Source organism: Chenopodium album, chromosome 27, assembly GCF_948465745.1.
Source record: "Chenopodium album chromosome 27, dcCheAlbu1.1, whole genome shotgun sequence".
NCBI classification, from domain to species: Eukaryota; Viridiplantae; Streptophyta; class Magnoliopsida; order Caryophyllales; family Amaranthaceae; genus Chenopodium; species Chenopodium album.
Genome location: NC_137860.1, coordinates 26,790,487 through 26,816,093, shown reverse-complemented (window position 1 = coordinate 26,816,093; position 25,607 = coordinate 26,790,487). Strand labels below are relative to the sequence as shown.

Genomic DNA, 25,607 nt, shown 5'->3' with positions numbered 1-25,607 from the left:
AGTGAGAGAGAGTCCACAGCCCCTCCCGAAAAACCTCCTGAACCACCTCCCCTTACAAAGCCACCTCCTCCTTTTACAAACCAACTTCCTCTAAAACAACCACCTCTACTAAAAATCCACCAACATTCAAATTCCATTTCCACCTCTACTCCACCGCTCTCCTTTAAAAAAATCCTCACCCAACCCCCATCCGCTTCTTTAAATTTAAACTCTCCAATTTACCCAGCTTTAGCTCCACCTCCCCTGTTTGACGAGGACAAAGATCTCTTCGTTCCTATCTCATCGGAGGAATACTCCTCCTTTTGCTCTCCGTGGATAAACACTTTAATTTCAAAAGCCCATGGGAAGTCCTTCTCTTCAGATTATTATCTTCAAGGATTACAGAGGATTTGGAAACCTCAAGGAAGAATTACATCCTTTCCCTTAGGGAAGGGTTTCTTTATCTCCAAATTTGATGCTCCACATGATGTGAAAAAAGTCCTGGAACAGGGTCCATGGTTTCTGAATGGAACGTTCATATCTACGCAACCTTGGAAGCCAGGTTTCAAACCGTCAGATTTTAAAAACTCTGTTATACCGGTTTGGGTGGAATTACCGGAGCTACCAATCGAGTTCATGAATGATATGGCATTGCAAAAGATAGGTAGCTCAATTGGTACCTTCGTAAAATCGTCCCTATCCAAAGTGGAGCAAGGGAACCTCCGATTTGTGCGAGTATTGGTGCTATTGGATGAGGAAAAGCCAAGGAGATCATCGATCTGGATAGGAGGAATCAAGCAACAAATTGTATACCGAGATATCCTTCCAAGGGAGAATCATCTGAATAAGAAGAAGATTTCACCGGTGTTGATTACATCGGAAAAGTCAAGCAGCATCTTGACGTTTGAAAATCAAGGGAAACCTCAATGGCAAATTGTGAAGCAGAAAAAGGATGTATCCGTTGGTTCGAACTCCCGCCAGTTTGCGGATATTCATAAAGTGGGCCCTCCCCAAAATCCACTTAAAAAAAATCCTTTTGAGATCCTTTCTGATGATCCAACTGTTGATGCAAACACGTGTCAAACCCATTTAACATCTTTTACTTCTCTCTCCTCAAGCCCCATACCCAAAATGTCACTTCAAATTCTCTGCAACACTCCTCCTTCCCTTCTCCTAGCTGATTCACGCCGCCTATCTCCCTCTTGTCTTCTCAATAGCTTTTATTCTTTCTCCTTCCCCATGAACTTTCTGACCATGTTGAGTCCCAACGACTCCCCTTTTCAAATTTATTTCTCTTTAAACCCTCCCCCTCAAACGCAAATTTCACTCTCACATTACCCCTCTCTGTTTTCTGAAATCTCGGAAAAAAAATGGCGAACCTTTCCCTTCAAGAATATCTGAACAAACTCATGAATTTCGATCCAGACGAGCTCCAAGATCAGGGGGGCTTTCTCAGGCCACCGGTCACTCCGCCGGCGACAATTCACCTACGGCTATGCAGCGACAGAAATTTGATCACCAAAACAAAACCAACTGTCACTTACCCGGAATCGATGGTGAATTTAACATCATTCTATGTGCAAGAACTGCAGGGCGAATGGCATGCCATCAGTCCTCGATCAATGAGGGGAATTCTGCTCAACCCGGAGGAGGTCTCGCCGCTCTATGCGAACCTCCGAATGGCCTCGACGGACAATCCTTTTTATCTAGTCCCTGCTCACATCCTGTCTCTCTCGGATGTGAAGCAAATTAGCAAGCCGCTAGCGGCGGTTCTCAGATGGTGGATCAAACAAATGGACAAGGAATACTCCTTGATGACAGTTCCATGGGAGCTTCAGTTCCTCCTCGACCCGGTCCCCGTGCTTCCGGCCGTAAGAAAAGCCCTGTCGATTACCGACGAATGGCTGGTGCTACAATCAGTGTCAGGAACAAACAATGTCAAATTGATGCATCTTGTAGGTTGGGGGAAAAAGAAAGGCGAAGAAACAGAGATGTCGGGCATTCGGATCAAGAAGAACACGGTGTCCATGTACAGCAACTACCAGGGGAAATATGTCGAGCTGAACAACAATGCGGCATATCCCTCGAGGAAAGAAATGTCCAAACTTCCAATCATGAATCCGGGGATGAACGTGCTCCTTTGGAATGCTAGAGGAATAGCTAGAGATGGTTTCAAGCGAAACATTCGTCAGTTGATCAAGGATCATAACCCTGACATTATCGTTCTCACTGAAACAAAAGTGCCCAAGCTAGGATGCGAAGATTTACTATCCCTTCTTCCCTACAATTCCTTTGAGGTGGTTGACCCAGTTGGCTATTCGGGAGGGATCCTCATTCTGTGGAATTCTGGCTTTCACTCTATCACTGTTGTTAGCAAAGAACCTCGCGCTATTCACATGGTAGTGCAGGTAAATCACTCACACAAATTTTTTCTTACAGCTCTTTATGCATCTACTTCCTTTAATGGTAGGCTAGATATGTGGGATTCTCTTAAAAATATGAGTAGAAATATTGATATGCCCTGGTTGGTTTGTGGTGATTTTAATGAGATATGATTTGATCATGAGAAATGGGGAGGGAATCCTCACCCCCTTCACCAGATGAGAGCGTTTAATGAAATAATTTCTAACTGCAATCTCATTGATCTAGGGTACATAGGTCATAAGTTTACTTGGTTTAACAAACAGAAGAAGAATCCAATACTAGAAAGACTTGATAGATTCCTAGCAACTAGTGATTGGGTTCAGATGTTTCCTTTAAACTGTGTGAAAAACCTTCCAAGAATGACCTCTGATCACAACCCTTTGCTCTTACAAACTGATAAAAAACAAATCTTTCCCGGTGTCCAACCTTTCAGATTTGAACCTATGTGGTTCACTACCACTGATTTCATACCCTTTGTCACCCAAAAATGGCTTTCTTACCACACCTCCTTCATTAATAAGTTAAGTCATCTTGCAACTGACTTGAAACCCTGGGCAAACAACCTGTTTAGCAACCAGAAAAACACCAAAAAAAGACTCCTAGCCAGAATAAATGGGGCTCAGTTAGCTTTTCAGAGAGACCCAAACCAATTACACCTGCTTGACCTGGAGCAAGAGCTCCAATCTCAGCTAGACATCATTCTAGATCAGGAAGAGATTTTCTGGGCAACTAGAGCCAGATCTGATTGGCTCCTTCAGGGAGACAGGAACACCACTTTTTTCCATGCTTCAGCTGTTATTAGGGGCAAGAGAAATAAAATTTTAGCTCTGAAAAATAGTGTGGGGGAGTGGTTAGAGGATCCAGCCCAGATACATTCTCACATTCTAAACCACTTCAAATCGCTATTCTCTTCTGAACTCACCCCAATCTTGGACCTTCCCCAAACATCTGGAGTGTTTGAGTGTTGCACCCTGCCAACCCTGCAAGAAGTGAAAGAAACCCTATTCTTAATTGCTCCAAACAAAGCACCTGGTATAGATGGGTTTCATGCTGCTTTTTTCCAGAAAACTTGGGAGCTTATCTATCTTGATTGCTTCAATTTTGTGCAAAAAGCCTTTTCTGACAAACCAGTCCCTGCATCCATTAATAAAACTGTTGTGTGCCTGATTCCCAAAGTATCCTCTCCTTCTGTCATTTCTAGCTTCAGACCCATTAGCTTAGTCAATACTTCCTATAAGCTGATCTCAAAGATTCTTGTTAATAGGATAAGGCCTTTTCTGAACTCCTTGATTTCTCCAAACCAAAACAGCTTTATCAAAGGGAGGGGGACTGAGGTCAATTACATAATTGCCTCTGAAATTTTGCATTCAATGTCAAAAAGGAAGGGGTCTAGGGGCCTATTTGCTCTCAAATTGGACTTAGAAAAGGCCTATGATAGGCTTGAGTGGCCATTCATAAACCACTGCCTTCATTTCTTTAATTTCTCTCTTGATACCATATCCATGATTATGTCCTGCATCACCTCTACATCCACCCAAATCCTGATTAATGGAAAACTTTCTGGTGAATTTAAACCTTCTAGAGGAATAAGGCAAGGAGATCCTTTATCCCCCTACATTTTCATTATCTGCCTTGAATATTTGTCCAGGAAAATTCATGAACAATGTGAGAACAAAGAGTGGAAACCCTTTAGATTTAGAGGGGGAACTACTGAAATTTCCCATTTACTTTTTGCTGATGATGTTCTACTTTTTGGAGTAGCTGATAGAAAAACTTTAAACTCCATTTCAAAAACCCTCACAGAATTTTGCAATAATTCAGGTCAGAAAATAAATGAGGGGAAAAGCCAAATCTTTTTTTCAAAAAATACAAACATGAATACCATTGATGATTTTGAACAGGTTTTGAATGTTACCAGGTCAAATGACTTGGGGACTTACCTGGGTTTTCCATTAACTGAGAAAAAACCAAATAGAAGACATCTTACTGCTATCATTGATAAAATGGGGAAAAACTGGCAACTTGGAAAGCCAACTCCTTATCTAGGGGGGGGAACTTATCATGTTACAGTCTACTTTACTGGCTATCCCAAAGTATACCATGTCCTGTATCAAACTCCCTGCTTTTATTCTTCAAAAGATGGACTCTATTTGCTCAAAATTCCTTTAGGGGGTGGTGTTTCTAATAGGAGAGTTTCTTGGATCTCTTGGGGTAGTATTTGCAAGACAAAGGATGAGGGAGGGCTGGGTTTTCTGTCAAGTTATGAAAATAATATGCTCAGCCTTGCAAGGCTTTGTTGGATGATTGATACTAAATGTAACTGGGTTGGGAAGATTCTTTTTGAAAAATATATAGACAGAAAACATCAACCAACACCTTTTAATAAGGGATCCCATATCTGGAGTGCTGTAGGTAGGGGATGGGAATTATTTAGGCACAGCTTAAACTGGGAAGTGGGAAATGGCCAACACATAAATTTCTGGGAGGACAGATGGTTAAACTCAGATAAACCAAGAGACATCCTGATAGGACCCATCCATCTAAATTCAGCTCCTGCAACCATTAGCTCCCTTCCTCTTCATTCAAAACAGGAACTAAAGGAGACTATCCATTTCCAAATCTCTGATGATCTTTTCTCTAGAATAGCCTGCATAAATTTCTCTGATAGTGATGATTATAACTTCACCACTTGGACCAAGAAGGGTAGATTCAATAGCAGCAAGGCTAGAGAATTTTTGATAGACAATAGAGGCAATGCTTGTCTAAATAATAGGGGAAAAGAGTGGGACTGGTCAGTCATATGGACAACAGACACTTATCCCAAAATAAAGATGTTCCTTTGGCAATTAATGTGGGAAAGGTTACCTTGTGCTGAAAACTTACACCTCAGGAATATATCCCCCTCAAACTCCTGCACCTTCTGCCCAAACTCAATAGAAAATGTTGCTCACATCTTCATTGCCTGCAGCAGAGCTTCTGAGTTTTGGTCTGCAATAAATCCACCTCACTCTCTTCTGTCTACCCCTCATGAACCCTTCCAATCTTGGCTCCAGAGAAATCTCAAAAATAAAACACCTAGCCATAACAATATCCCCGGCCTGGAATACCATCTTTTGTTTCTCTCTTTGGCAGATTTGGAAAAGAAGGAATAGCTGGATTTTTTCAAAAACAAACACCCCCCTTTAAGAGTCTAAAACTCAGTGCTTGTGGGCTGCAGCTGAATGGTTTTATACAAAAGCCAGCACAGCTAGATTAGAGCACACTATAAAGCACTGGGTCCCTCCTCCTCAGCTCTATTTCAAGATTAATGTTGATGCAGCCTTCATTCCTAGTTCCAAGCAGGCTGGATGTGCAGGTGTGTGTAGAGATGATCAAGGCAACTGGATAGAAGGCTTTCAGTGGAGAGGCTATACAGCTACTGTAGAAGAGGCTGAAATAAAGGCCATATATCTTGCTTTATCATGGATAAGGGATAAAGGATGGATCGGATGCCATATTGAGTCTGACTGTAAATTCGTTGTGCAGGATATAAATGAATGCAACTACTGCTTCCTAACCCCTAGATTAAATGAATGCAGGCAGCTACTACAGGAGCTAAGTGATGTGAAGCTGTACTATGGAGAAAGGGGCAAGAATTCTGTGGCAGACATATTAGCTAAGGATGCTAGAGGAACTCTAAATGTTTTGAACCAACTATGTAATATATTAGTTCCTCCGCAAATATGTATTAAGGCTTTAGATGATGACATTGCAAACATTGGTACTCAATGTAATCCACAGTCTGTAATTTTGGGCTCTCCAATAGGAAGCCAAAACTCTCTTAACTTAACTTAATGAATGCCCTTTTTCCTTAAAAAAAAAAAAAAAAAAAAAAAAAAAAAAAAAAGAATACCCTTCACTTTATTATTTCTTCACGTATCAATTACATAACTCATATTTTGGACCCTTCTATCTCTATGCAAGTCTAGTCTATGAGCTAGAGTAAATGGACAGCCGAATACTTTATAGTTACGTTCGTGATTTATTTTTACTTTAATTTTGATTTCCATATATAGCTTATATGGGATATGTTATGTATCGAATTATTGATCAATCACAAAATTAAGATCGGATATGTTTTGTTCAATCTTTATACGCAACACATTCAAAATGGTCACATTGACAATCATCGTATCTACCTTGGTGACTAGTTGTATGGGATACGAGGATATGAGGATGTCACATTGACAGTCAGCATGATAAACCTAGCATATCTTTGGGTCACGAACTAGTGTAAAGGTAGGTATTGTGTACGTACCAATACCTTAGCTCGAAACAATCCACGAAGATCAGATAGCCATTGTCTCATTCTCTAGACAAGAGCTATATATATATAGGCAATTACACTTGATCACCTATACTTACGACCTTGATGTATCCGATAAATACATACCTTCATTATTTATAAGCTTGCAACATACATTATTTAAAATCTTGATTAATGTGTATTAGAACTCACTTGACATACATAACATACAAACAATTAATACTGAAAGTTAAATCTACTTAATTAACAAGTTTTGACCATAACAAACCATTCTCAAATTAATTTGTACACATCCTTAAACAAGATACAAGAAGTAATTACGCGTAGCAAAATTTGCGAGGAAGGTCCTTTTAAGTGGTCGACCTTGTGAGAAAGGCCCTTTTATAAAAAAAAAAAAGTGGCACAAAAGGTCCTTATATCATGTTTGGGTTGTGAGGAGGGTCCTTTGACCATTTTCCGACGTTGACTTTTCTATTTTGCGGCCAAAAAAAGCTACGTGTAAAGCACGTGACTTATTAAGTTCCCTTTTTTCCCTATTTTTTCTCATTGTGGGGAAGATTAGCCTTGAATTACTTTGAATAGCCTTTACGGGATTACAATTGAAGTTTTGGTGTTAATTGTTTTCAGAAATTAGGGTTTAATAGTGGAAAAAAAGGGGAAAACAAGGGAAAAGAGGAGGGAGAAAAAAGAGAACTTAGATGTGACTTTTTTTGCCCGGAAAATAAAAAAGTCAATGCCGGAAAATGGTCAAAGGACCCTCCTCGCAACCCAAACATGATATAAGGACCTTTTGTGCCACCTTTTTTATAAAAGGGCCTTTCTCACAAGGTCGACCACTTAAAAGGACCTTCCTCGCAAATTTTCCTTACGCGTACAATTGTTATACGAAGTACTATTATTGGACCATAAAAGACTACCGTTACAGCACAATGGAAAATCACACCCTCCTTTTGCAAAACAATTCATTACGTGAAACATGTCCATCTAAAAATATCAATTTATGAAATAATTAATATTATTCAATAAAGTTGGAAAAAGTAGAAGTGTTACATGTTAAGAAAAATGGAACTTCATACTCACCCACCCTCCCACAAATAAAAGTACTCAATATTTTAACATGTCCTAATCAACTTAGCTTTTTCTTTCTATATATACAACCTCTTCCGATTTCATTCTCTTCATAACAAAATTAAAGCCTTCTCTTCTAAAAACTCTTTTCTCTCCAAAAATTTTCATAAACACTTGAACCAAAAAACAAATTTCTCTATTAAAAATGGAACCCAAAATAGAAAGCATATCAAGGAAAATATGGAAAATAGTAAGGGTGGCTATTTTCATGATAAAGAAAGGCTTATGCAAGAAAAAGTTACTTATGGACCTCAACTTCATGATGAAGCGTGGCAAAATCGCCGGTAAAAAAGCCCTAGTAAACCTTATGTTCCACCACAACCCTCAGGGCGGCGTTGGTAGGCAGTCTAACTACCTCACCAAGGACGCCCAAGAGTACGAGTTTAGTTGTAGTGACACACCCTTATACCGTCACTACTTCACCAACAAAAGAAAAAACCAACGTAACCAAATAAATGACCACTATTACATGCCATACCCTTTAACCTTGGAAGATGGTGAAAATGTTAATCTAGAGGATTTTAACAGCGTGCTAGAAATGATGTTACATAATGAAGAGGCTACTGGTGGTCTTTCGGCCCCTTCGCCGGCTTTGCCCGGTCTAGGATTTGGACGGAGCCCTACGGTCCGGCAGCTAAGGATAACGGACTCGCCGTTTCCGGTGCCAAATGTGGAGGAGTACAAGCATATAGATCAGGCTGCTGAAGATTTCATTAACAACTTTTATTCACAACTTAAGTTACAGTAATAGTGTCAAATTATTTCCAAGTGAATAATTTGAAGAAAATTTTGTTGAACGGACGTACAATTGTAGAGTAGGACCTTTTTTTTTCCTCTCTTTTGAGACAAATTGTCCAAAAAAATGTTTTATTTCATTGCAATTTTGTATTGTATGGAAGTATGACATTATAAAAACATATACTTCAAATAAAATAACAAAGTATAAATACATCCGATCCTTAACATATACTCCATAGTCCATACGACTTGAGAATTATATAAAGTACTCCGTATGTAATAATTTGAACTAACGAAGTAATCCGTATTAATTTATGTGTATTATTTGTACTATTTGGTACATATCTATACTACGAAATACTTTGGGTTCTTTGCCTCTTTTCAATAGGGGAAAGTTTCTAAATAATTAAGTTTGCCAGAATTTGTACCTTTGAGTAAAGTGTATGTACTAGCTAGTCAATTACGGAAAAAGTGATGAAAATCAAACATAGTTGGCCATTTAACTTGCTCCTTTCATTTAGGAAAGACCCTTATTGGGTCTTATGATTTGGGTGCCTTTTGTGAAATTTGTTATAGGGTTCTTTTAAAAGGTTTTAATTTCCATACCAAATTAGGGCATGTTCATATTTATTGAACTGAGTTGAGCTGAACTGAACTGAACTAATTGGAGCTGAACTGAACTGAAGTACTGAACTGAACTGATTGGAGCTGAACTAAGCTGAAATGAACTGAATTGAGCTGAAATGAATACTTTATGAGAGAGGGAAATTAGGAGCTGAACTGAACTGAACTGATTGGAGCTGAACTGAACTGATTACAGCTGAACTGAACTGAAGTGAACTGAAATTAAGTAAATGTGAACAGGCTCTTACTAATATGATTGCACTTGTTATTTGCCAGATTTTATTATAATTTATTCAGTTTAGGTTTTTCTTGTGAGAACAAGATTTATTATAATTTGTAAGGAGTATTCAAAATGATATCGGATTATTGTATATTTTAAAAGTTACTACTTTTATATATTGTTAATCAAATCCTCAAAGGTGTCCATTGTAAACACATAAATGGGTAAAAATATTAAAGGAAGAGAGCATTATATATTGTACCGGAGTATGCAAGAATTTTAGTTGCCCTTTCATGTATTTCATGAATAAACTTGAGAAGATCAATTATACAATTATTGTCCATTCTAAATTACAACTTAGGAAAACAAAATGAATTAACAATATAATGTGTATTATTGTGACTATTTAATATTTATTTTTCATAAATATTTCATGAATAAACTTGAGAAGATCAATTATACAATTACATGTATAACTTTTATTCTCCATTCTAAAATAATTACTACCTCCGTTAATCATTATGTGCAACTTTGGGGTATTATTTGTGAGGTATAAAATATTCCAAAGTTGCACATAATAATTAACGGAGGTAGTACTTAAAAAACAAAATGAATTGTTAACATAATGTCTATTATTATGACTACTCCCTCCGTGTTTGATAGGTCCTAATTTGTACACATTTAGGTGCTTGTCTACACTCAATTGCTTTATGGAATTAGAGGTTTAAGGTGTATTTTTACATTATTTGCTTAGATTATGCTATACTACTCTCCGTTTGCGTGTTTTAATGAATTTCAGGTGATTTAGATCCAAATGGATTATGGTTGGCTAATCTTGAGTATAATTATCACGGAGTATGAAGCTACGTCGCTCGAGGATCTCAAATTCTGTGTTCGAGAGGAAATAAGGATAGAAAGAAGCAAAGGCGTTAATGAAAGACTTTTGATCTACAAATGATATTGGAGTGATTCAACTTGCATTGGAAAGTAGACTTTAAGAGCTTTCCAACGATATATTACACGCCCAAACAAAACTCTAGAACTCAAGTTATGACCGTTTTAAGAAGAGCTACGCGTTGAGCAGCGAGACACACGGTCGTGCCCTATGCTTACACGCCCGTGTATGGACAAGTGAACAAGGCACGCCCGTGCTTTTGAGAGGCACGCCCGTGTGTGGACAATTCATGGACGATTTAGCCCGAATTAGTGTCCTAATTCTATCCTAATTACTAGCTTTATTATAAACACTCTTTGGCTTTATTATCCCAAAACCCCCATTAGTTTGGAACCCTAGTTTTTCTCTCTAGATTTATTTTATTCAAGTATTATATTTTCTTCTTCTCTTTCTTTTATGTTTACTAGGGCAGCTAACGCGCGCGATGCGCGCATCAAAGCTAGTCATACCTAGAAGGTTTTTTTGTTTGGCTTTTAAATCACAAATTTAGTTAAATTAACAATAAGAGAAAATATATAAACAACTATATTTAGGAGGTATAAATGTTCATGATAACTAACATTAATGAAAACATAAAAGTAAATAAGTACTTTAGAGGGTATAGTTGTCTAAACATTATTCATTAAAAATAGCTTGTACATATTAATGAGGGTATGTATGTAAATACACATTTTGAAGGGTATAATTGGCATTACACTATTCATAAGAGTAGTTTTCTACTTTTTATAAGGTAGGATTTGTTTTATTATGTTAGAGTAGATTATAATTCTAGGGCTAGGTTTAACCCTAGCCATGGTTGATACTTGATTTATTCTTTCAAATTCTCAATTAATTATTTATATTGTTCATGCTTAATTGATTGTGCTTATGCCAATACTAGATTAGAGATAATTAGTATTATTATCATTCCTTTGTTTTAATCGCAATGAGATGGGTTTTAACAGATTTGAATAGATCAATTAGGAAGTTCATCATGAAAATAGTTGAATGGATAATTAGGAAGTTAGAATAATGTGCTTAATGTCTCTAATTTGCATGATTACATGAGAATAGGCTTGATTGTGATTAGGGAAGTCAATGATAACTCGAGAGAGACCTTTGGTATTATCTAGGGATTACTTTTCCTTATGAACATATGATTAATTGATTGGGGTAAGAATTTGTCTTGTATTGATTATGCTAGTGGTGATACTTAATTCTAGATCTTTTTATTGTTATTTGATTCATATTTGATATTTAATATTCATAGTTATTAAATTACTCTGTATCACCCACGGCTCAACTAATAGTGATGTCATGTAAGTGTAATAATGGAATAAGATAAATATTATGTCATTTGAAAGATCTTGAAGTCTACTTTCTAACCCAATTAGAATCAGATTAAAAATATTTTGTAGAATAATAGATATGGCTGAAATAGTGAGACGGTGTCAGTTTTGGATAGAGTTTGATATTTCATTCATATCTTTTTTGTTATAGCTCGTAATTAATATTATAATATATAATTGGAAAGATAATTTCAATATCTATCCAACCATTTAAGATTTGAATAAAAACTATAAGGCACGAAAATCATATCTGACTATCTTTGAACGTCTTTCAATTTGAATAAAATTAGGACTTTCAAAAAGAGGAGTTTTATTCAATTTCAAACTCTTCAATTTTATCTTATCATAAAGGATAATTAAGATTGTTTAGAAAATTATAGAAGCTTCTAATTAATTCTAATTGGTTTAGGAATGAGATTAAAACCTTTGGACCCTCCACATGATCATAGGGTCGTTGGTAAGCTTAGGTTCGGTTTGGACTTTGTTTAGTATTTTGGCCATAACTTATTCGTTATAACTCGGATTTGGGCTTATATATAGTATATCGTTGGAAAGATCTTTTTAAACCCCCATCCAACTATTCAATAATTGGACCCAGATAATGGACCAAAATAAACTGATCTTAACGCTTTAATAAAAAGGACACGGAATTAATGATTTTAAGGGACACAAAATGAATTATTTTGGGTTTAAAGGCACGAAAAGAGGAAAATAAGTTATGGTTTGGGGAAATGGGTTAGGAATTGGCTCGGTTTAAGAAATGTATTGGGATTGAATATGGATTTAAGCACTCCAAAGTTAAATACTCAACAGGCCAATAATAGTAGTGAAAGGTTGTTCATCATCGGGTTTGATTTTGGGGAGATATTTTTAGGTGTCTAAAGAAGCCCCCACTTTGACTAGGTTTTTGGAAACTTCAGTTTTGAAAACGATAGTCAAAGTAGTCGATTGGGACGGAGAATGATTTAATACGTTCTGCAATCCTAAATCACTCTTTATACGCCGATACCTGCAGAAAAATGTTAGTTCTACAGATTAAAGCGTAAAGGGATAAAATGCGTCAATTAGTGAAAATGCTGATTCCAATTCAATTTGGCCCATAATACTTAATGCCATTAAATGTCCCAAACCATGGGCCTGACAATATACTCAAGCCATTAGAGATCCCAAACCATGAACCTGGCTCTAATACTATGTCAAATACAGGTCTGGGCCGCACCTAAAAATCGAGAGCGGGAGAGAGAGAGAGTCATCTTCATAAGACCAAAGGAAGGTCCATCTCAAAACCATATGGCAATAGGAGGAGTAGCTCCTTAACCTTATAAAGTGTTTAACTCTCTCTTCTTCTACGAATGTGGTGATACTTGGGAGGTTTATTCTTCAACACTCCCTCTCACATGTACGGACCCTTTTTACTTTGTTTCATGTGATTTTTTGGGCTAGAGTGCTTCTTCAATCCCCCTCACATGGACCAACTCTTGGCCCAGTGAATTTTAGTCATTTAAGGTCCCATCGTGAATCTGGCTATGATACCATGTTAAATACGGGTTTGGGCCGCACCCGTAAACCAAAAGAGAGATTCCACTTCACAAGACCAATTCAAGGAGGTTCTATCCTAAAACCATTTGGCTATATGAGGAATACTTTCTTAGCCTTATAAAGTTTTTAACTCTCTCTTCTTTTATCAATGTGGAAACTCTTATATGTGCTATTTGGTGGGATATACTTCAACATATATGCTCTGCTAAGAGTTACATGATTGTTTTTCTTTAACTCAATAATGACTTGTTTTTATTAATAAATAAAGATTCTCCGTGGAACCTTGTTTTGAAAGTGAAAGAACACGACCTATAAAATAAAGAAAGAAATAAAGAGTACACTCACTTACTTAGTCACTTTAATTAATACACTAACTCACTAAGTGGTAGTACTTAAAAGAAGAAAACAGCCAAAAACAATGGCTAAAATACAAATGCATCTTTGTCCCTTCTTACTATTCACTCCTTGCCACCTTACCATCAATCAACCTCAAGATTCTAGGATCAAACATAGCTAAGGCTTGGATCTGTGGAAGATCCATCTACTAATAAATGATGCACGTCAAGAGATTAATTGCTAGATTACTTTATTGAGACTTTTTCTCACCACATATATAGGGAAGCCAATCGTACAACAAGTTATGTTACAGTCTTAGGTCATCATTGGGGTATTCATCAGGATATAACTATTTATAATAGACAATAGATTTTCTTACATTCTTTCTTTAGATAATTAAGGTCGGTTACAATCTTAATAAAAGACTGTAAAAAAAATACTACTCTATCTTAGCCTTCTCTATGTAATTTTCTTTCTATAATAATAATAATAATAATAATAATAATAATAATGTTATTACTTCTATAATAGAAATCCATGTATCTTTACTTCTTTAGATATTGTTTTTATTTTGACTTTTAAATTGTTTACTACGAGAGAATCACCGTCAAATTAAGAACAACATCTTTCTTTAAACTTCTTGGTACTACTTAACAAGTCATGTATATGAGAGCTTATTACAACATGACATTGATGACATGCAACTTATTCTTAATCACGATACGGAGTAATATTTTAACAGAACATATTTCTTCCAATTCGATATTTTATGCTATTGTTGGCTTGGATTCTTAGATTGAGTAAATAATTAAAGTTTAATGATCTCCGGTCCAAAGTTTTCTCCTCTTTATTTGCTGCATAAATAAATTAGATTATGAGTTGTCAAGCAATGTATGACCATTAATTAATCACTAACTAGTGAGTAGCCCGGGCGTTGCCTCGGGATACTACTTTTATAGTTGTGCAGCTTTGATACTTTTATAGTATAATATTATTTAGTGTGCAACATTAAAACATAATTAATTAGCTATCCGCCTAGATGGTTAGACAATAATCTCTCTTCCAAGAGGTCTAGTGTTTGAACCTTCTCATCCATATATTTTTTTTCAATATAGTTAGTAGTATGGTGATGTGGCATATTGAAGAATAAAGTAGCTGACGTGGCATAATAAGGAGTTGAGTTAGTGACGTGGCGTTGTAAGAGCACATTTTTTGAAATGCCTTTTAATATATTAGTATAGATTTATACACAAACTAATAATTAACAATGACTAATAATTAACAAAATTAAATCATTTAATTTGAATGGATAAGTGGATAATATGAATGAATAATTGAGGGAACCTTACTGGATGTTTATCCATATATCTGTTTAAGAATTAATCATTTTGTGGGGAAGACTTCCTAAAACACCACATAATCTTCTTTACACTTGTCTACCTTTCTTAGAATTCAATGGAAAAATACTTAACAATGCAATGAAGTACAATACATAAGAGAATATACATTAAAATTCATATATAGGTAGAACTTTATTATAAAGTATATTTATTTTATTCATATGGCTCTTATTCATTGGTGCGACATAAGATGTGACTCATCATATTTTTTTACTCATCATATTTTTTTTACTATCGTGTTAAAAATTTACTACGATGTTAATTATATGGATGAGGATAAATTAGGGATGAAATTTAAGAAACTATGGCAAAGATGTTTCCTTTGATCTTGATTCTTGAATATCAATCACTAAAAATAACTAGGATATATATCATCTAATAATTATTTTAATATATCTTTATTTTAATTAAATGTAATAATATATTTTGTTGAATTAAAATATTCAATCCCGAAGAAATTGAATATCCAAATAGGCCAAGTACCTTACCTAACATTTGTTCGCATAATCCTTACATAACACATCATCTGCTACATAAAATTGTAACTATAACAACTACTTTGTTGTCACAAATTGTGACCTTTAGCATTTTTGAAAGGATCATTAGATAACTATGTGCATGAATTGTGCTTAACTATACATGATGTTTTGTTTAGTTGCTCTATATAAAGTTTGCATCCCTAACTGACATAGTACTACCCTTGTTTTGAATAAGAAAGATATAGTAAGAATCCTTAATCAATCAATCAATATATATATTAAAACTCATGGCAAGACATGATGTTTTGCCATGTGTCAACAATTTTGCCATTTGGCATATGATGTGTCGTCGCCAAATCATATCATAGCATTAATTATTGAAAAACTCTATGCATTAACTTTCATGTATTAATGTTAAGTTTAATTGATAAACTCTTAATATGCATGACAATTTCCCTTGGACTGTAACTCCTTAATAATTACTCCCTCCGTCCCTAAATTACATTCCTCTTTCTAGCATTAATTCCTCACATAATAGAGCGAAAGAGGAATGTAATTTAGGGACGGAGGGAGTACATAATAATAAAGTTAGTAAGAAATTAAACATTACTCCAGTTTTATTTTGTGCATTAACTCATAAAATTGTAATCATAGAGTAAAAGATTTTTGTGCATTATGGAGTAGTATATATTTTGACATATATTTTGACATCAAATTTATAAAGATTTGATTTATCATATTTTTATGATTTTAATGTAAAAAAATTATTCTTATAATCAAACCAACTCATACAAGCAACAAGCTACCCTAAGCTATTATATTAAATAAATAAAAACCACCACTTAAGCTCTCAATGACAAACAAGTCAAAATATATATATTTGATTAAAGTAATAAATTTATAATGACCCCGGGCATCGCCCAGGCTAATAACTAGTTAAACTTCTATTTGTTAGTTGAATTAATGACAATTTATTAGATACGTATCAAATCTTGCTAAAGAGAATTGAAGCAATAAAGCCAATAATCCACCTATTCAATCTAGCTGATCTATTTTGCCGCTACATTAAGTCCTCATAGAGCATTCCTAGATTTACAAATAGCTCCAATCCTAGCTAATGAAGAAAGGAATGAATATAGAAGCATTTATGTATATATTGAAGTCACATTGGATGATAATTAATAAATTAGGCTTAAAATAATTACCCTACAAGTGGGCGTTATACAGTAAATTAATATACACAAGGTGTACGTACCTATATGTTGTCTAGAAGAACCCCATTAATAATTTCTCCCTAAAATCTACACACCAAACATAGTATAACAAAATAAAGAATAAATTTCTTGCAAAAGCTAAAGTTAAAAATTGAAAAGGACATAAACAAAACTTTTTTTGCCTTAAAGCCATGTAGATGGTGGCCTGCCCTTGATTAAATTATTCATGCACTGCTACTAATTAATATTATTGGGAGCTCCATTAATATAAAGTGTCCACTCATAAAACCTTAGTCTTAAGCTTCAACTCTAGTTAGCTCAATTCCTTAGCTATAAATACACCTTCCACCATTTCTTTTTTCACCACACCAAAAACATCTCTTAATTATTAGTCTCTCAAAAATACAACATTCTCATCACAAACTTAGCTACTAGCTAGCTTACTACAATTCCAACAATCTAGGAAAAATATGGAGCAAAACCTACCAATAATCACAAAAAAGCTATATAACATGGTTAAACTAGCCACTTTCATGCTAAGAAAAGGTATCTCCAAGAAGAATTACTCTTGGACCTTAACTTAATGATGAAGAGAGGTAAAAAGACCATTACCATTGGCAAAGTCTCCACCACACAAGGCGGTGTTATTGGTTTCGAAGCCCAACAAGAGTACGAGTTTAGCTGCAAAAACACCCCCTTATACCATCACTACTTTACCAACAAGAAAAAACATTGCCAAAACTACTACTACTACTACTCTCCCTCGCCAAGTTTCGAAGACAATGATGAATCAGAATCTATTAACAAGGTACTAGATGCCATAATCTCTAGTAAAGGTAGCAACACTCGGAATCTGAGGGTAACAGACTCTCCATTTCCTTCGCAAAATGAAGATAATGTTGGTGATCAACGTGTGGATGACGCGGCTGAGGAGTTTATTCAGAGGTTTTACTCGCAACTCAAGGAACAAAGCTGTTGCTAGAGTACTAGTTGTTAACATGTATTATGTTGCGGAAAAATTAGTTAAAGATAGTATGAAATACACAAACATATAGGTACGAATGTAATACAATTTAGAAAACTGTGATGCTTAATATGTGCGTCCGTTTTCTAAAATATGATGCTATCCGTTGTATATGAAGTTTTCTAGAACTTATGTACTTTGGACAGGCTAATTCCTTTCTGAATGTATAAACTATGGATGTTTCTACAGTAGTCGTTTGAAATATGACTATCTTATTATTTTAATGATAAACAATATGAGCGATCCATTTTTTCACACTATAAATTGGACACAATTAGTATTCTAATTTCTACAATGCAAATATAATTTTTGAAAATTTTAATCCATCATAAAATAAATATTTTTCGAGAAACTATAAAATAAGTGTAAAAATTACATAAATAAAACTAAAAATTTGATAAATTAAAAAAATGCTGATAATAATATTTTATAGCAAAAATAGATTAATATATATAATTACTTGGATAAAAATACATTAATTATGAACTATATAATCATTAAAATATTATGATAGTCATATTTGAAACGACCACTATAGAATTTTCAATAAACTATGCGTACTTATATTGGAAATTTCATATTTTTTGTTATAATTCATGTGTAACATGTTGGGATTGATAGTGACCAATTGATCATAGTGTTATACTTCATATATGAGCATGAGCCACACCAATGCAAGCAAGAGGTGATAAAATACACTTTACAAAACAAATGGATTGGAAAATCGTACTCCCTATATGATAATACGGGGAGTAACCTTTTAACCTTGAAAAATGAATACTGACCCCTAATGTTCCATGGGCATAGTATGTCAACAAATAGTGTGCCAACCCATTTTTTTCAATGTCAAGTTAGACTAATCTTGAACTAAAGTAACATATTTTACCGCGATGAGAACTACAAACTAATTCTATCTTTTCATTTTTGACAGATACTGACTTTGCAGCCAATCAAATATGTAGAAGTAATTCACAAAATGTTTCTTACATGTTTTACCAATTTAAAAAGTCAATAGTCAAAAGACGATGATAATAAAAACCAGTCAAAAGTCATTTATCAAACATTTCTAGTTGGTCCTTCAAAAGAAAAAAAAATAATAAAAAACACCATTTAAATGATGTTTTATTTCTTAAACTCTCTCTTAGAATATAATAACCCTAATTACTACTATATGAAACACCATTTGCAAACAAGCTTATAATCAATGAAATCGCGGCCACAAATATATAACTTAAATTGAATCCTATGATTTAGGAGAAAGAAAAAATCTATTAACTTTACCTCCATGATGAAGATGAGTTGTCTATTAGGACTAACAATTTAACAAAAATTGGCAACCCTTTACACCTTTGGACCACAACCATGGAGACCTTCACACTTTGTTTCCTCGCCCATGGATCACAACTTCAAAGCAAAGTCTTAGCTTAGTTCGTATTTCTACTTGATACCACACATAAAAACATTGTTAAATAATACTTTTCACTTTATTATTTTCTACAAGTATCAATTACATATCACATATTTTGGCCCCATCTAACTCTATGATTTAGAGTAAATGGACAGCCAAGTATGTACTTTATAGTTTGTGATTGATTTTTATTTTAATTTTGATTTCCATAGCTTATATGGTATGTATCAAATTATTGATCAATCACAAAATCAAGAACGAATATAAGCTCAATCTTTTTCTAGTTATTTACTATACGCGACATATTCAAATTGGTCACACCAATTAACATGATCATTGTATCTACTATGGTGACTAGTTAGTTGTATGGGATATGACTCATATGAGAATGTCACATTGACATTCAACATGATTAACCTAGCATATCTTTGGGTTACATACTAAAAAGATACCTTTAAACAATCGCGTGGATAGTCGTTGTCTCATCAACCACTAGACAAGAGCTAGATAGAGGCAATTACATTCCCGCCACTTGATCCTATACCTTGATGTGTCCTATATATACATACCTTCCAATTCATTAATTACAAGCTCCCATCATACATTTAAGATCTTGATTAATGTGTGTTAGAGCTCATTTAACATACATACATAACATACAAAAAATTAATACTCAAAGTTAAATCAACTTAATTAACAAGATTTGACCGTAACTAACCATTCTCAAATTAATTTGTACACATCTTTAAACAAGATACAATAAGTAATTACGTACAATTATTATACGAAGTACTACTATTGGACCTTAAAAGACTACCGTTACAGCACAATGAATTATCACACCCTCCTTTTGCAAAACAATTCATTACGTGAAACATGTCCATCTTAAAATATCAATTTATGAAATAATTAATGTTATTCAATAAAGTTGGAAAAAGTAGAAGTGTTACAAGTTAAGAAAAATGAAACTTCATACTCACCCTCCCACAAACTAAAGTACTCAATATTTTAACATGTCCTAATCAACTTTTTCTTCCTATATATACAACCTCTTCCAATTTCATTCACTTCATAACAAAATTAAACCCTTCTCTTCTTAACTCTTTTTTTTCTCCTAAAATTTTCATAAACACTTAAACAAAAAAACAAATTTCTCTATTAACCATGGAACCCAAAATAGAAAGCATATCAAGGAAAATATGGAAAATAGTAAGGGTGGCTATTTTCATGATAAAGAAAGGCTTATGCAAGAAAAAGTTACTTATGGACCTCAACTTCATGATGAAGCGTGGCAAAATTGCCGGTAAAAAAGCCCTAGTAAACCTTATGTTCCACCACAACACTCAGGGCGGCGTTGGTGGGCAGTGTAACTACCTCACCAAGGACGCCCGGGAGTACGAGTTTAGTTGTAGTGACACACCCTTATACCGTCACTACTTCACCAACAAAAGAAAAAACCAACGTAACCAAATAAATGACCACTATTACATGCCATACCCTTTAACCTTGGAAGATGGTGAAAATGTTAATCTAGAGGATTTTAACAGCGTGCTAGAAATGATGTTGCGTAATGAAGAGGCTGGTGGTGGTCTTTCGGCCCCTTCCCCGGCTTTGCCGGGTCTAGGATTTGGACGGAGCCCTATGGTCCAGCAGCTAAGGATAACGGACTCACCGTTTCCGGTGCAGAATGTGGAGGAGGACAAGCATGTAGATCAAGCTGCAGAAGATTTTATTAACAACTTTTATTCACAACTTAAGCTACAATAATACGTAGTATATAGTCTCAAATTATTTCCTAATGAGTAATTTGAAGAAAATTTTGTTAAACGAACGTACAATTTTAGAGTAGGACTTCTTTTTCTCTCAATACGAAATTGTCTAAGAAAATGTTTTATTTTATTGCGAATTTGTATTGTATGGAAATATGACATTATACAAAAATATTTTCTACGTATAAAGTAACAAATGAAGTGTTAAATACGCAAGCAATTATTATTTATTCCTTAGCATATACTCTGTGAGATTTAAGAATTATACAATTTTTTTTTTTTTAAACAATTTATACAAAGTACTTCGTATATAATATTTTTTTTTTTTTTTTGTGCGCGCTAACTTCAATTCGTACGAGTATATAATAATTTGAAACAACATAGTAATCCGTATTAATTTATGTGTGGCTATGTGCCTATATAATTGTACTATTTGGTACATTTCTATACTACGAAGTACTTTGGGTTTATTTACCTCTTTTCTATTGGGGAAAATTTCTAAATAATTAAGTTTGCCAGAATTTGTACCTTTAAGTAAAGTGTATGTACTACAGTACTGGTTAGTAAATTACGGATAAAGTGATGAAAATCAAACATAATTGGCCATATAACTTGCTCCTTTCATTTAGGAAAGATCCTTATTGGGTCTCATGATTTGGGTACTTTTTGTGAAATTTGTTGAGAGTTCTTTTAAAACGCCTTAATTTTCATATAGAATTATTTAAATGACTATTGTTCATCTGGTAAAAATTTAAAATAATTTTATCAAATTGGATAATTTATTCATAGGAAAAACCGAAAAAATGTTTTCTTGTGAGAGTATGCAAGCTAGATTTGTATGGAGTTGTTTCAAAAAAAAAAAATGGAGTATTTTCAAAATGATATCGGATTGTTGTATATTTGAAAAAATAACTACTTTTAATTTACAATTATACAATTACATAATGGATAAAAAAAATTAAAGGAAGAGAGCATCCTATGCAAGAACTTTAGTTGCCCTTACATGTATACCTAATTGTTCATAAATATTTCATGAATTAACTAGAGGAAATCAATTATGCAATTACTATTATTTTTATTAGTGATTCTAAAATTATTATTTAATACGAGGATTACATAGGAATAACAAAATGAATGAACAATATAATGTCTATTATGACTCTTAAATACGAAGTATAACAAAGCAAATAAAAGTCTATCATGATTTACCTAAAGTTGCGGCATTTGTACATAATTCATCTAGAAATATACACACTAAGAAATTATTATTATAACCATTTCAAAAAAGTTGTCACCACATTCAAAAAAGAGGGTCAGAGCTTTATATGCGACAAGTTTCAAATTTACCACTTTGCTCACTTTCTATGCAAAGCCTACATTTCTCTTAATCAAATTGTTTTGTGTACAAAAGAATTTCTCTTGTCATGTTATAATTGAACGATAATCATGTTTAATGTATACCTTTATCCGGATTATTCCGTTTATTACTCCGTATTAATTTAAATTACAATATTAGGTGACCGATGTTGTAGAATTGTACATAGTGAGAAGCTAATAAAAAATTATTTTTAATAATTGTAATAATCAAGAAAGAAAATAATCAATAGAGTCCTCCTTAGAGCTATGTTCAGAAAGTAAGAGAGCACATCAAGCTCAAAATAAACAAAGGATACTTTAATAAATAATTTCAATTATGTGGCGTTACATAAAAGAAGAAAACGGGCAAAAATAATAATTGTGCCCAGCCTTCTTAGCTGTATTTACTAGTCACTTTTTGCCAAGGTATCATAAAGAACTCCTACAGCAGCCTCTAAAACCCATGACCAAGCAAAGTAAAGTCCTGGATGGGCTGGATCTCTCTTCAGTCTCACCCATATATCAGTACTCTTTCAGTTCCGAATTAATAGTCACGTTTACTACATTATGATGATTAGCATCAAAACTTCTCTTATAATAAGAATGACTTTATTTTGATTAATTTCTTAAATTAGTCTTACTTAAGCTAAATGATAAAAATTTAAAATAGCACAATTTATATAAGTCATATGACACATGTAATTAGCAATTGTATTAATGAATAATTATGGATTATAAGAGTTTAGAACGACGTGAGAACCACTGACTTCACTCAAAAAGCGTAATTGAATATTATATGAATCGACAAAGTTTCATTTTTTTTTTTTCTTAAAGATGAATTAAAATACTCGGTTGCACCTATAACCATATATGGATGTGGATCCAATCTACTCTTACTAGTTGGCTTACTCCATTAATTAATCCCTTTATGTTAGAAGAAAGGATAAGGGAATCCCGCTTTATGAACTTAATGGTAGCTTAACTAGTTATCAAAATTAGGAAAATCTATCCATATCTATCATCAATTATATCTTTGCATTGTGTCTAATTCTTACATACATAATTCAAAGGGTTTATTTGATTCTCTCAAAAGTTGGTGGATGTTGAAAGAATTAAAGCTTACAAAAGGCCAAAGATTAATAATTTTCTTTTCTCTTTATGTAAGTACAAACTAGCTTCAAGTTGTCAGACAATGTGAGACCATTTACTATCATACACCAACTAATAACCAATAATTAACAAAAAAAAATTAACACTATCATACACAAAATCACGTATAAATGGATAAGGATAATGTGGCTAATAACCGATCGAGTATGATAATTGAGGGATCTTTGCTTTTCCTTATCTGTTTATCCGTGTTATCTCAAATAATACGAGTAGTTTATTCTTACTTAGCATAATTGTATGAGCTCCTAAACTACTACTTATTCTTCTTTCCACTTGTCTATTTGATTCTCTGCCAAAAGAACACATTGGCCTTACTTTTCTTGGAATTTAAACATACTTAGCAATTAAGTACTTACGCTAGGAGGATTATTGGATAAACATCAATTAATATAGCAAATTTTCAATGTTTGTTATGGAGTATACATGTTAGACTATATAATTAATTAGTCAAAGTGACAAAGTGTATCTATGTATCCCTTAATCCCTATAATTTAAAGTTCGTTTGTCTCATCTTATTTTAGAGAAAAAAAATACATTGATGATTTCAGATGATATAATCAATAACATAATACTAAAACAAATACCGAGAATGACATATGTCACTTCCTATGTGCTTTTTCCCCTCAAATTCACTCTTTCCTTTTTTTTTAAAAAAAAAAAAAAGAAATTCTTATAAGGAAAATTTTAAAATTACCACCAAAAATGACTCCATTTTCAAAATAAACACTAGTTTTTTTATTTTATTTTATTACCCCTTAAAATAAAAAGTTACTCAAATTCCCACCTTTTTCAAAATTTCGGTGGGTTTGCCGTCTGTGGGCCCCACCTAACGGCTACTACCTGCTATTTTGACCCTTTTGAATGATTCCCCCCCCCCCATTTTGTCTCTTTAAAACAGCTCTCCCAACTTCAATTCACATTTCCTTCACCAAATTCCACAATTATTGGGGTAAATAGGTAGAATTGGGGGTTATATGATATTAGGATTCATGCTTCAACTGAATTGGGGATTTTCTTGAATTAGGGTTCCTATTATAATTGAATTAGGGATTTTCTGAAATTAGGGTTCCTACTTCAATTAAATTGGGGGTTGTTATGAAATTAGGATTCCTTCCTCTTTCCCCTTTGCTTGAAGTGTTTTTGTTGAGTGCGGCTCCTTCCTCTGTCTCCCATGGTGGTTTCAGGTATGAAGGAGGAGAGAGAAAGTGAAGCAGGAAAATGGAGAAGAGAGGTTTTGCGGTGATGCAACGGAAAATGGAAATGGAGTTGGAGGTGGGGCCACATAAGGAAAAACCACCGGAATTTTGAAAAAGGTGGGAATCTGAGTAATTTTTTAAGTTAAGGGGTGGTGAAATAAAAATGAAAATTAATAGGTGGTTATTTTGAAATAGGTGTTATTTTTGGGAAGTGATTTAAAAATTTTCCTTCTTATACGAACCGTCAATTACTATATATTAATGTCAATCACTATATATAAAGATTATTAAACAAGATTATTCATTGTATTAAAAGTATTTACCAAGCGAATCACGATATAATTTGGACAATTTTTATTTACCAAAATATGGAAAGACTATCGAGATATTATATTTTTTTTTTTGAATGAATATTGAAAAAGTTTTATTTTACATTAAATAAAAATTTTATCTTTTATATATTAAGTTTTATATGCGGCTGGCAGCACCCTACAGCCAGCCACAATTTATTTTTTTTTTTAAAAAAAATATTTATTACTCTCTTTTCTCTCTCTTCTCTTCTCTCTCCTCCCTTCTCCTCCATTATATATCTCTTCCTTGAAGCACCAACTTCCTTGAAGCTCCAAACCAAATCGTCGTCGTGGTCGTCGACTTCCTTGAAGCTCCAACCCAGATCGACGTGAAGTATCAATTTCGTGAGTGACAGGTAGCTCCTCGTACTCCATCGCGGGAAAACAACTTAGAGGTTTTTAAGCCAAATTCGGCCATGAAAACTCTAGATCTAGTGTTTTCATGTTCGAATTTGGCCTTTTTAGCCATATTTGAAGTGAAATTTGAAGCCATTGTTAATTTTTAAGGTATTTGTTAGATTTAAATTTTTTTTTTCAGTTTGGTTGTGTTTTGGTTGGATCTGGGTTTGTTTGTGGGTTCGGTGAATTGTGGTGGTGGCATGGCGTATCAGGGTTGGGGCTGGTGTTGGTGGCGTATCTGGGCTAGGTGTGGGTTGTTGGGCAT

At 34.1% G+C, this 25,607-nt stretch overlaps 4 protein-coding genes across 4 annotated transcripts; all 4 read left to right on the top strand.

Annotated features, from left to right (window-relative positions):
• The first annotated feature begins 1,790 nt into the window (after window positions 1–1,790).
• On the top strand, window positions 1,791–6,217 carry LOC145619073 (uncharacterized). The gene is made up of 2 exons (XM_081673671.1): window positions 1,791–2,387; window positions 5,982–6,217. The coding sequence occupies exons 1-2, from the start codon at window positions 1,794–1,796 to the stop codon at window positions 6,003–6,005; spliced, it is 618 nt and encodes a 205-aa protein (XP_081529797.1). The 5' UTR covers window positions 1,791–1,793; the 3' UTR covers window positions 6,006–6,217.
• Window positions 6,218–7,982: 1,765 nt separating this feature from the next.
• On the top strand, window positions 7,983–8,585 carry LOC145619885 (uncharacterized). The gene has a single exon (XM_081674572.1). It carries the CDS (start codon window positions 7,983–7,985, stop codon window positions 8,583–8,585), a length of 603 nt encoding a protein of 200 aa, XP_081530698.1.
• An 8,671-nt stretch (window positions 8,586–17,256) lies between these two features.
• LOC145619884 (uncharacterized) lies at window positions 17,257–17,652 on the top strand. Its single transcript, XM_081674571.1, has one exon. It carries the CDS (start codon window positions 17,257–17,259, stop codon window positions 17,650–17,652), a length of 396 nt encoding a protein of 131 aa, XP_081530697.1.
• Window positions 17,653–20,266: 2,614 nt separating this feature from the next.
• Window positions 20,267–20,869, top strand: LOC145619883 (uncharacterized). Its single transcript, XM_081674570.1, has one exon. It carries the CDS (start codon window positions 20,267–20,269, stop codon window positions 20,867–20,869), a length of 603 nt encoding a protein of 200 aa, XP_081530696.1.
• Window positions 20,870–25,607: the final 4,738 nt, after the last annotated feature.

What these genes read in the sequence shown, in the direction of transcription:
- LOC145619885 (XM_081674572.1), top strand. Translation starts at nt 7,983, where the DNA reads ATGGAACCCAAAATAGAAAGCATATCAAGGAAAATATGGAAAATAGTA.
- LOC145619884 (XM_081674571.1), top strand. Translation starts at nt 17,257, where the DNA reads ATGAAGAGAGGTAAAAAGACCATTACCATTGGCAAAGTCTCCACCACA.
- LOC145619883 (XM_081674570.1), top strand. Translation starts at nt 20,267, where the DNA reads ATGGAACCCAAAATAGAAAGCATATCAAGGAAAATATGGAAAATAGTA.
- LOC145619073 (XM_081673671.1), top strand. Translation starts at nt 1,794, where the DNA reads ATGACAGTTCCATGGGAGCTTCAGTTCCTCCTCGACCCGGTCCCCGTG. An exon ending in CTATTCACATGGTAGTGCAG is followed by an intron (nt 2,388 to 5,981) that starts GTAAATCACTCA and finishes AAATGAATGCAG; the next exon opens with GCAGCTACTACAGGAGCTAA.